The 13,254-nt window shown below is 34.4% G+C and overlaps 1 protein-coding gene across 1 annotated transcript; it reads left to right on the forward strand.

Annotated features, from left to right (window-relative positions):
* Positions 1 to 555: 555 nt before the first annotated feature.
* Positions 556 to 11,578, forward strand: LOC125656406 (fibropellin-1-like). Its single transcript, XM_048887011.2, has 5 exons — positions 556 to 789; positions 2,876 to 2,995; positions 3,087 to 3,227; positions 10,515 to 10,748; positions 10,882 to 11,578. Exons 1-5 carry the CDS (start codon positions 564 to 566, stop codon positions 11,337 to 11,339), a joined length of 1,179 nt encoding a protein of 392 aa, XP_048742968.2. The 5' UTR covers positions 556 to 563; the 3' UTR covers positions 11,340 to 11,578.
* The last annotated feature ends 1,676 nt before the right edge of the window (positions 11,579 to 13,254 follow it).

Below are 13,254 nucleotides of genomic sequence, written 5' to 3' on the forward strand. Positions count from 1 at the left end.
TTTAGTCGCCTCTCACCACAAGCAAGGGGTACTGAGGAACTATTCTAACCCGGATCCCCACGGGATAATGAAACTATAAATATGATTAGTATAGTATTATAAATTAAGTTACCCAGAGTTCCTGTGCGTTGTGGTCGTTGCTAAATAAATCCTGATTGTGTAAATAAATGTATCCTGATTGTGTAAATAAATGTATCCTGATTGTGTAAATAAGCTGTATTCTGATTGTGTAAATAAGCTGTATTCTGATTGTGTAAATAAATATATCCTGATTGTGTAAATAAATGTATCCTGATTGTGTAAATGAAATGGCAAAGGGTACATAATAAAATAGAAATGAAATATATTTTCAGACCACACAATTTTTATGCTGAACGAAAATAATAAAATTAGCTTTATGAATCATGACAACGGCCGATTTTTGCCGAGGGAACTTAGAGTGACTTTTGTTTACACACCATTCACCATGTGCGGACAACACGGTGTGATAGAATCTTCCCTCGAGCTAGCTCTCTAGTGACCGTTGAAGGAATCAGATTTATAACAAAATGAATATTTGTGAAATGAATTTTTTTGTATTGACGATATTACTTGCTGTCTGTTCGTCCACACCCATCTGCTTCAAGGGAAGGGAGTATGTGGTAGAAAAATGTGTGCGATACAGATGTATCAATGGAACTGCCATGCCTGAGTCCTGTCCAAGAGGACTGTTCCCTGCCTCTAAAGATGCGACAGGGTGTAGCTGGCCGGGAGAATCTGAATGCACAATGGATGTGGAGACGGAAAAAAGTGAGAACCCTAGATTTACTAGTAAAACAAAGCCGTCATTATATTTGAAAGGTAAAAATCGTGTTGGTAAATGATAGGGCAGTGGTTGCTAATGGCAATGGTATACTCGCAACGTCATGGATGCAGACAAAACTGGCAAAAAAGTTAATGTGCAGGTAAGTCGTTGTCTATTTGATTATTTACACTGAATGCTTGGTATTTGAAAATTTTCTGTTTTATGGAAGAAATAAGACACCCAGTTTACTCACATTAAATCTTCGTTTTACTGATTTACAGACGAGTTGATGCATACAAATTATATATTGATAATAACGGAGTACTGGTTTATTCAATGCGTGGGATAAACCTTGATTTTCTAATGCATATTTATAAAAAATTATGTTTATGATGAATGTGCGTAAGCGCTGGAAAAAAAAATTATTATTACATAAAGAACATCACGAGAGAATATTTCGTTTACAGTATAAAAAATACGTATAGTCGTAATAAAACAATTTTATGTTGAACATGAAATTTAACTCCCCTTCCATTGTTCGAAGTAGTTCTACGTCTGACTTTCTTTCATTGCTAAATGTGTCCCACCGACAGCCATTCATGTTTTCATCTCGCCATGTAATTGTTTAATTTTTAAATTCAGCTTGCAACGTCTAGTGATCATATTTTTTTTCGAAATGGGACGTTCACTATCCTTCTTGAAGAATAAATAAATTAGGAATTAGCTTGATTACTTTTTAATCCGATCGAGTTAAACTGCATAATTTGTATTAAGTGTATAACTTATATATCACTTGATATAAAACACATGTTTTTCTTATTCCTGTGGTAATATTCAATTGATACGGAATATACAGCTTTAAGTCTTGCATTGTATTTTGTGACAAACATATTGGAAAACCAGAACAAACATTTATCTATATCAAAATACCAAACACTCAGTGTAAACAAACGAACAGATAGCGACGTACCTCATCTTCCCAAGTCAAGCTTCGTGATCCACCTCTCAAAGGCTTGACAGATTATATTAAAATTTTCGGGGTTGGATATCTGAACTCGATTGATTCCATGCGCGATTTCATGATCCAATGAGATTCCTCACCTTTTTCGGTAACCGCTAGACAAGTGCTCCAGCATGGGTCACAGATACATGTATGTTAATAATGTTAACTTATGTACACCGAATATTGTGCACTGATATCCTGTCAAAGAAACAGGGGTGGAAAAAATCAGATTTTTTTCAATTTTCTTTTCTTGATAAAGTCCTTGGGGTATGTTCATAGAATTTCTGATAGTCTTTGCGAATATGTAAAATACTAAAATTAGATATTCGGTCCGCTCGCATATTCGCTATACAAACATGAAATCTGAATGGCTAAAAATCCGGGTTCAACCCAGGTCAAATTTTTTATTGGTAGATGGCGATATTACTTACTTAACTAACAGCAACAACATACCGATATACATAACAGACTAGCATTAAAACCGATTCTGTCTGTTCTTCTTCGCCCTTATTTGGATACCCACTCCCGCCCCAACCTGGGTTTCAACTCACGTCAATATATATATATATATATATATATATATATATATATATATATATATTAAAAGAAATACAATAAACAGTACACAAAGTTAAAAATTTAACGCAAGCGCTTTCATTTTATAATCCTCAGGCGTTACTCCGGTATAAAATATTAAAAGAAATAGAATAAACAGTACACAAAGTTAAAAAGTAGCGCCTGAGGATTATAAAATGAAAGCGCTTGCGTTAAATTTTTAACTTTGTGTACTGTTTATTCTATTTCTTTTAATATTTTATACCGGACACTGTGATTTTTTTAAAAACACAATTTGGATATATATATATATATATATATATATATATATATATATATATATATATCACCTCCAGCACCACTAAGGTATATATATATATACACACACACCCTTTCCGCCGCCCATAATAAAGATGACTTGTAAAACCGTAACCTTTGCTTTGATTCGCAACCACTGCGTTATCATTAACCAGTGTGAAAATCAACAAGTACACTAGAAAACATTTTCATATCCAAACTCCAATTATTTGTAGTTACAGATCCATGCAGTGGAGATCCATGTGAAAATGGGGGCAGATGTATCGCTTCCTCCAACAGTCAGTCCTATCTTTGCTCCTGCTCGCCTGGTTATCAGGGATCCCGATGTCAATTCAGTAAGAAGAAGAAAAAACTTTCTTGAAAATATTATTTTGCCTTCAGTTTCTATCAATAATGTTGAACATATTGTCTGTTTCCTTTTGAAAGATGAAAGCGAATGTCTTAGCGCTCCTTGTCAGAATGGCGCAATCTGTGTAGATGAGAAGAGCGGGTTCACATGTCGGTGTTCCATGGAGGAAGAAGGGCTCTACTACACGGGACGACTCTGTGAAACAAGAATAAGCAAACGTAAGTAGATTTTCACAATTGTGTATTTTAGTGGTGTGTAGAAATAGTGCTATTCTCAGTTATAAACTAGTGAGAATCACGGGTCTTTCGGGTATTTCCTTAAAAACGGGGATCCCGTGTCGCGACAGGCGTTTGCACGCCAAAGAACTCTCACTGCCACGACCCTGAGCGCTATAAACATAGGTCTAAATTTGTAGTGCGTCACCTACAGCTGGTGACGTCTCAATATGAGTGAAAATTTTTCAACAAGACGTAAAGCAAACAAACAAATCAGTTATAAACTAAATTCACTAATCGATTGCTAAGCAAGAATCCGATTTCAGGGTTTATATACATATATGTAATGAATGAAAAGTTAAGATAATGAAGTATGCCTCGAATTAAAAATTTATCATACGCAGAACATAATCTCGTGTATCGAGTCAGTTGAGAAACGTAAACACTACATGCAGATGATGGTGGAATATTGCTACATAAATATGGGAAGTATTCGATGGAGAAGCTGAATTCATCTCGTATGGGGACTATGATTTTTAGAAAAATTTAAATATTCTACACGCAATAAACATTCAGAAAGAATTTGCACTATATCAGGAAGCTTTCATGTAAAGGATGAAGGGAAATGGCGATTTAAAATACCTCCCAATATGTTTATAAAAATAAATTTTCTTGTTTCATGTTAAAATTTTACGTAATTCAACTCATTAACTTCTGCACTTTTATGATTAAATGTTACATGGCGCATAAAAATTCGCCACAAACGGTATATAACTCTTGAGTTTAAGCTTGTGGTTTCCTCATTAGCATTTCCCATAGGAATTTGGCCCCGCCCATACTTTTACAGATCTAGAAATATATGGACGATAGTAGGTACAGTTAAATAATTTAGACTATGGTTGTATATTATTAAAAACTTTGCAATTTCGTATGGCGATGAATGTAGCCCATATCGTCAATATTTTAAACAAGAGGCCCACAGGCCTTATCGGTTACCTGAGTATTAGTGAAAAAGTATCACTACCCCTAAGGGCTTAAAAACATTTCCTGTTCTGAATATCTAAGCTAAATTCTAATGTTCACCAACGGTATAAAACAAGATGTGTTCTTAAAACTGTCCTCAAAAGTACATACACTGATGAAAGGCTTTACATAATATAATAGGTGTATTAACATTAAAACATTAAAAGATATGACTAATTTGGACCCATCCTAGAGTCAAAATCCTGGGTTGTGAAATTCACCATTTTTTGTATGTACATCCTTTTCTGCTAGTCCTAAGTATGCATTTAGATTTTATACAGTATCAGCAAACTTACACACAAATATCATATACTAAGTTTGGCCCCACCTTGGGGTCAGAACCCCTACCCCCGGGGGTCATCAAGTTTACAAAGGACTACCTGCTCTTTCTAATTATCCATTTAGATTCAATTTAGTATCAATAACACTAATGAATCCTGAAATTTACAATTTATGTCCCCCTTATTCCAAAGATGCTTCAAATCAAATTTGGAAAGAAATGGAATGATAGTTATCAAGAAGTTAAAAGAATTTATTGTTCACACATTTAATAACTGACCATTTTGGCCCCACCCTTATACCGAAACCCCTATCCCTTTGATCATCAAATTTACAATATTGGTAAAGGACTACCTGCTCTTTCTAAATATCCATTTAGTTTCAATTTAGTATCAATAGCACAAAAAAAGTTGTTATTAAAGTGTTTTACACATAAACACTATATACTAAGTTCTTTCTAAATATATGGGATCAGAACCCCTACCCCAGGGATCATGAAATTTACAATTTTGGTAGAGGCCTTCCTGCTCTACATCACTATGCATTTAGTTTTTCTTACACGTGTGCGGTTCTTGAAAAGAAGGTTTTTGAAAATTGGTAAACTTTGGGGCAGTTTTTGTCCCGCCCCTAGGGTCCCAGGGTTGCAGGAGTCCTGAAATTTACAATTTGTGTCTCCCTTGTCCAAAAAATGCTTCATACCAAATTTGAAAAGAGTTGGAATAGTAGTTATCAAGAAGAAGTTAAAAGTGTTCGATTGTTAACGCATGACGCACGTCGCATTGTGACGGACGACAACCAATTGCAATAGGTCCCCAAGTAAACTCAGGTGACCTAAAAAAAATAAAAAAAAAAGATTAGCAAAAATTTTACTCCACTATTGAAACCTGTTTGAACTCGATGACCTACCCTGAGTAGCTCGCTCTATACAAAAGACGATACTACGTGATTCGGAGGTATTGTCCGCTGTTTTAGGAACACAAACAGGCCACTTTAAACAGAGTATTCGATACATACGTGTAACTCACGATGCGTTGATAGAAATACAACAACAGCGTAAATCCTTGTTAAAAGTTCGTGTTTATATTTCATTCAAATAGTATAAATTGAATTGCCCTGTAACAAACAGAAGGCCGCATATGAAAATGTACATCATGTCAAATACATATATACATTTTATACATGTTATATATACATATAAATTGTATCATTTGAAACTTAGCATAAAGTTATATCAAATGATATTCAAGCACTTTAATCACAATTTTATAAAAGTGATCCACCGAACTTATTTATATTTAATAAGTGAGAAAAATAAGATTAAAAACAAAATATTTATATTAGTTGACTTTTATATTGCTTAAACAGTCTAAATAGTATAACTTACCAAAGTTATGGACTTTAGGCTTGATATTTATCAAATGTAAAGCTGTAAACTATATTTCAAAGCTTCTTTGGTGCAACTGCAATAAAAGTTAAACATGCACTTTGTTAGATATAAGCAATATAATTAAGAGCGCCAACTGCGATGCTATTGCTTCCATAAAAACAAAGAAAAACCAAACATACCATGATGGCGAAATAGCTCCAACTATAACTAAAATTCAAACGTCTGAACACTTCAAACCCACTGGACAATATGAAAAAATCCAACCCTGGTCTAAAGTCACATGACTATAAGAGGCGCCAAACGCTCACCAAAACTTTTGGCGGGAAAATACTAATTACATCAAATTGGAAATTAAATAAAATCAAAGCTGCTTGCCATTGTTTTGGCATAAGTTTCTAGTAGAACTTTATTATACAATCTTATCAATTGCAAATTCAATTCTTTTTAATCATAAAACTTAAAAGTTATTTACAAAATTTTCACACGGCTACATACGGTATACATGTATATGTAATTTATTTACCATTAAAACATTTTTGTTACGCAATCCTTTGTCTTTTTAAGCTTTTATATAGGAGAAAGTTCACATGTAGTGAAAAGGTTACCTGTAGGTGTCCAATAAGTTGACAATTGCTGTCCATTATTTTTAAGAATGGACAGATACCGTTCTTAAAAATAATGGACAGTAATTGTCAACTTATTGGACAGTGCCAGGTAAACCCAATAACTTATTAGACGTCTACAGGTAGGCTGAAAATAAGAGAAAGACAATACATTTGTCAAAGAGATACAAATTTACTTTTAAATTCCCTACAAGTAAGAATCAACACAGATATCGGAAAAATCACTGAAACACTTAAAACGATATTTCCCCTTAGTAGAATTCTCTGCTTCAACTTTAAGATTCACTTTTTTTTTTTAAAATTCCATTGGCCATTATTATATCGCATCAAAACTTAAATTTGAAAGACATATTTCCATACTGTATTTGAATTTCGCTGAATTCAGAGGTACATTCCAAAATTTCTAAACAACACTTTTTTTTCCTTTATAAGCATATCCTAATTCTGAATTATTATTTTCGCTTTCATGAATAATGTCATTTCACGAGATGGGCGTATCGAGTTCTTTTGGCTGGCGTTATTTATTTTCTCATCCAAATATTCCAAAACACAATGCTTTTCAAATCAAAATTTGGCTCCATAACTTTCTCACCTTCCATATCCAGAATATAACACTCATTAAGATAATATTTGCAGTACGTTCATTAAAATCCTTAAATTTTGATTGTGCAATGAAAATCTCTCCCCATCAGAGGAAGACATGTTGATATGGCTGAGCACTACAGAGTGAGTGAATATAAAACCTGCAGTACAAGACTACTTACCTGACACCGTCCAATAAGTGAACACAAGAAACAGACTTCTACGCAAGACTGGTTTATTGTCAGACTATTTAAAAATAGCTTTATTCATACGAGCCTTGATCAGTTCTTTCTCTCACAGAATGGTCAGTATTTGGCTTATATCCTTTACATACACTAAATTTTGATAACTTGAATTTAGTTATATACACGTGCACGTGTAGTTATAATCAGAAATAAGTTGACGTTTCTGAATCTGATTTTCTAAACAAATAATTATATTTCCATTGTTTTCATTATAACTCCAGCTACCCTTTCAAAAGATGAAATTCTTCAAAATCATGCTTCAGTTTTAGACACATTTAATATCCCAGTCAATGGGTTGAATGAATATAAGTTACCATACCTATACGGGATTCCTAAACTACATAAAACCCCTTACAAACAAAGATACATTGCTGGATCCAGTAAGTGCTCTACCAAGCCCCTATCGTTACTCCTGACGAAAATATTAACAGCTATGAAGGAGAAACTTCAAACTTACTGTGCGACTACATATTCCAGAAGTGTGGATTCTAAAAAATTTTAAAGAACTTTTAGTAAACTTGAAATCGCAAAACTTTTCCGAAATCAATAACATCAAAACCTATGACTTTTCAACATTATATACGACCATTGATCACCATTCCTCACGATAAATTAAAGACTAGACTTTTTGACATCAAAGATAGTTGCATCTTTAACAAAAATGGAAAAAGGAAATATTCATATCTAGTAATTAGTCATCCAAAAACTTACTTTGTTAAACACCACTCTGATTCCACGCACAAGTACTCTGAAGTTGAAATGAAAAATATGCTAGAGTTCCTCATTGACAATATCATCATGGTCTTTGGTGATCAGGTTTTCCAACAGTCAGTTGGAATTCCCATGGGCACGAATTATGTTCCTTTGTTAGCTGACCTGTTTCTATATTCATATGAAGCAGAATTTATTCAAAAACTTCTACGCGAGAAGAAAAAACCTCTTGCTATGGTATTCAATTCGACATTTGGATATATCGACGACGTTTTGTCTATCAACAATAATTACTTTCATTCATATGTCGATTCGATATATCCCTGTGAGCTGAAATAAAAGACACCTCAGAGTCATCCACTTCTGCTTCATACTTAGATATTTTATTGAAAGTATACATTAACGGCAAACTGACAACTCAACTGTATGACAAACGTGATGATTTCAGCTTCTCCATCGTCAACTTCCCATATTTATGTAGTAATATTCCATTATCACCTGCATATGGTGTTTATATCTCTCAACTGATTCGATACACAAGAGCTTATTCTGCGTATAGTCAGTTTTTAAATCGGGTGTGACCGGTCGACAGGGGATGCTTACTCCTCCTAGGCACCTGATCCCACCTTTGGTCTGTCCAGGGGTCCGTGTTTGCCCAACTACATATATCTATTTGGTATTGCTTATAGGAGTTATGAGATGATCACTGTTCGTTACATTCGCACTAGTATGGTTTTACTTTCTTTATTAAAATCTTACACATTACATGTAGATCTTCTGGTTCATTATTCTACCTGTAATATAATTAACCAAAACCTAAAGACTTACGCGTATACTGTACATGTATTTTCACAGCGCGTGCTTTTTAGATACAAAAATAAATAATCAAGGTATTTTCATAAGTAATTATACGAGCCCAGATATTCATAATAATATTTTTCTTCAAGGTAAATTCGATCAAGAGTCTGAGAAAAGGATATATATATATATATATATATATATATATATATATATATATATATATACCGGTATATGTTTTGAGCACTTGTGGCATATATCTAGTACATCACAATATGATACAGGGTTTGAACGAAACGTATGTTGACGGTTAACAGTTCTACATATAATTTCCGTATTTAGTTGAAATTAACTATTTGAATAACAATAAGATTTGAACTGATTTCTAATTTCATTTTCTTCAACGGCGGTATATATGACCGAATGTGCTTTTGATAATGTGTTCAGGAACATGCACTAGCAGTATCATCACCATTCATTACAACGAATAAATAACATGCATTAATCGATCACATATGCAGCATATATGTATTCAGTGAAAATCATGCACATATAGCTTCCATTTAATAAAAAAAAAATATCAAGATTCTAACACAATTAAATAATGTCACGTGATTTGTAAACGGGGAAAGCACGAAATCTATTCATAGTTGTCCTTTGTGTTAAGACCCGCCCACTTTGTTTATCATTATTCATGAAAGAATACCATGACGAAAACTGCTTGTTACAAAGTTTAAAAATCAATTGATATTTCGACATTCCTCGTGACAAAAAACAAAGGAACTATTAAAACTATTCAGAAACCATCGTCTGTGGCGTCTATGTATATTAACTTCTGTACAGTAGAATTGCTTTTATTGACCTCTATGTATATTAACTTCTGTACAGTAGAATTGCTTTTATTGACCTCTATGTATATTAACTTCTGTACAGTAGAATTGCTTTTATTGACCTCTATGTATATTAACTTCTGTACAGTAGAATTGCTTTTATTGACCTCTATGTATATTAACTTCTGTACAGTAGAATTGCTTTTATTGACTATGGAAAAGGGGACTGACTCTATTAGCTGTTCCATCTCATCCTTTAAACTTTTCTGGCCCAGCAGTTCTTGAGAATTTTTTTAAAATGATCCCACCCTATTTTTGCATTTTCGTTATTATTTCCCTTTTGAAGGGGACATGGCCCTTCATTTGAACAAAATTGAATCTCCCTTCACCCAAGAATGTTTTTTGCCAAGTTTGGTTGAACTTGGTCCTGTGCTTCTGGAGAAGTAAAAAATGTGAAAAGTTCACAGACAGACGGACGACGGAGCTCACTTGAGCTTTCAGCATAGGTGAGCTATGAATTTATACATGTACTATTGTTGATCAACGACGGCTTTTGCATTAAAGTTGGAACCACACTCAACTACTATAACAATCTGATTAAAACCAGATCCTAGTGTAGCGATCTAAGTGAGCGGATCTCAGGACCTGGTTTCAATCAGATTGCTATTATAATTACTGTACGTCCGGGGGACTGCAGTTAGGGAAAGCTTATCGTTCTCTCAAAATGTTTCACTAGAAAAGTTCTGTTGATGTAATTCGATTTTAATGCCTTTTTGATTGATTTTAATGTATTACATGATCCTCATTTTTAGCGACTTCAGCCCTCATTCTGGAGCAGTGTAACGGAGGAGTGGGCCTGCTGCCCCACGCTACTTACTGTCAGCTGTACTATAACTGTAGTGCGTCGTCTTCAAACATTCCCATCAGGCCGCAAGAAAAGTTTCTAGACGAATGCCCCTACCCTCAGCTCTTCTCCACTACCACCAGAACGTGCGAGTCATTTTACAGAGTTAACTGTGAAAAACGCCAGGTTCTGTTGGATTTCTGTACGTATAATGCAACATAGATCTAGAATTATCTATAAAGTAGACTTTAGAATACATAGAATTATCTATAAAGTAGACTTTAGAATACCGGGCAGTAATGAAGTGACAAAGGTTGTTTCTTCTAATTTTTAAGGTGACTACTGGAAACAGAAATGCACTAGCATCTGCAAACCTTGTACCATTGAGCATCCAAGTTGTAAGAGTAGGGAAGACGGAATTCAAAGCAACCCAAACAAACCAGGCACTCCCTACTTTATGTCCTGCTTTCAGAACAGGACGATATATGTTTCAGAGTGTCCCACAGACAAATTTGGAAAGAAAATGATATTTCATAAAAACAAATGTACTAGTGTTTTTGACATGTCAAGATTTGAAGGAGGGCGGAGACCAGAATGTCCGGATCACAACTTACGATATTTTTCTGGCCCCAGGGAAGACTGTACCATACATCACATGTGTCAAGGAGGCGTGGCCACGGTAATGCAATGTACTGGGGGAAAGGTTTTTCACTACGAGGTAGGAAAACCTCTGTGTCAAGAGCGAGCAGACGTATGCAAACCATGTGGAACAAAGCCATGGTACGTGGATTGATAATGTAGGGAGAAGTCGAGGTAACGTAGCGTCCTCCTGTGTTTGGCATGGTCCGACTTCCAATCAGTGAAAAATATCACCGAATTTAGAAATCCAGCTAATCCACATTTAAGCATAGTTGCAGACCACCTAATTGAAAATTAGTGATTTATCCTAACAGATCTAGAGCTAACAAGTAATTATCACTTCCAATTTTGTAGTAATGAGTTTTGATATACCGCTTCCGCATAAAAGACAATTGCCAGAAAAATTGTAATGTGTTCTATATCTGCAGTGCAATTTTGTAGAAACACGCAAACTATAGTTATGTTTAAGGATTTTGGGAACGAAAATCACCCTCTACGAAAACACAGGTGTATGTAAGTCGGTTATGTTAAACATCATTCATCTGGGCTCCATTGATCTCGAGATTTTCTTAGTCAGTAGTATACATTGCACATTTAAGGGTCCAAGAAAGTGTATAATGCCTAACAATTTAATAAAACTTTACTATAAATTCGATAAACATTAATACACTGAAAGAGGGCATTTATCAAAATACAGTGGAGCGTAGAGACTGAAAATATTTTTACAAAAGAAAGATGGGATATGGTATGTAACTTTGTACTTAGAGTGTGTCCTAGAGTAGTACGATACATTATTAAGATCGTTCCCTCTACTTATATAATCTTCTGGCAAAAGATGGTCGTTATACTATGATGAAAATAATTTGGATGACGTTTTTGTATTTCTGATTAGTGTATTGATGGCCCTTAAAAAGATTTATGATCAACGTTTCAAAAATCAGTCTACAATTAAACATCCCAATTTAAACCATTGTAACCAAATTCCCATAAAACATTTATTAAATATAGATCAGTTCATAATAATTATGTAACAATCGCCCATGTTCATGATCGGTAACAATCGCCCATGTTCATGATCGGTAACAATCGCCCATGTTCATGATCGGTAACAATCGTCCATGTTCATGATCGGTAACAATCGTCCATGTTCATGATCGGTAACAATCGTCCATGTTCATGATCGGTAACAATCGTCCATGTTCATGATCGGTAACAATCGTCCATGTTCATGATAAGTATGCTTGTTTGTTATTACGTTTTAAGATGTTCATGGAGTTTCCAATTTACATTTCAGTTAATTCCCTTCCGCAAGGAGAATCGTACAACCGCGCGACATATTCTTTGTAAAGAATTAAAAAATAAATGAACGTTTTCGGAATTTTTGGGTTTTATTTAATCTGTCTTCGGTGCTGTCACAGAACAATGATAAATCTCTCAATCTAATCAAAATCAGATCTTCTCTAACCCTTACACCGAAGAAGGCATACATGCCAACTTCTAAAAATCTCCATGGGGGATTTTGCGCGCGACAACCTTTTTTCTAAGCTCTAAATTCGCGACATTTTGCCATGAAAATAAATATTTGTCTTTTCAAATAAAATATTAATCTAATCATTGTACCAATATCAAGGATCTGACAGCATTGCATTTCAGGTCATGTTATTGTCCCTAGTCCCATGAATAATTCAATAAATATTCGACCAATAGCAATAGCATAACAAAAAATCAAGGACCAATCAGGAATAGTTTTACTGAAGCGAATTGGGATTGTAAGTTCACAAACAAGAGGTCCACAGGCCTTATCGGTCACCTGAGTATTATTTATAAGTATAACTAGTCCCAAGACCTATGAAATATAGAAAAAAAATCTATTTCGAATACTATATTCAACAAAAGTACATGTGTAAGTTTTAAGATCACATCTTTCTTTTAAATGTCATCGAAAGTGCCTATATAGTGATGACAGGTTTTGCATAATACATGTACATGTATATTATACGTAACATTAACACAATATGACTAATTTGGTCCCATCCTAGAGTCAACACCCTGGGGTTGCGAAATTCACA

The sequence above is a fragment of the Ostrea edulis genome, chromosome 7 (genome assembly GCF_947568905.1).
Source record: "Ostrea edulis chromosome 7, xbOstEdul1.1, whole genome shotgun sequence".
Taxonomy (NCBI): domain Eukaryota; kingdom Metazoa; phylum Mollusca; class Bivalvia; order Ostreida; family Ostreidae; genus Ostrea; species Ostrea edulis.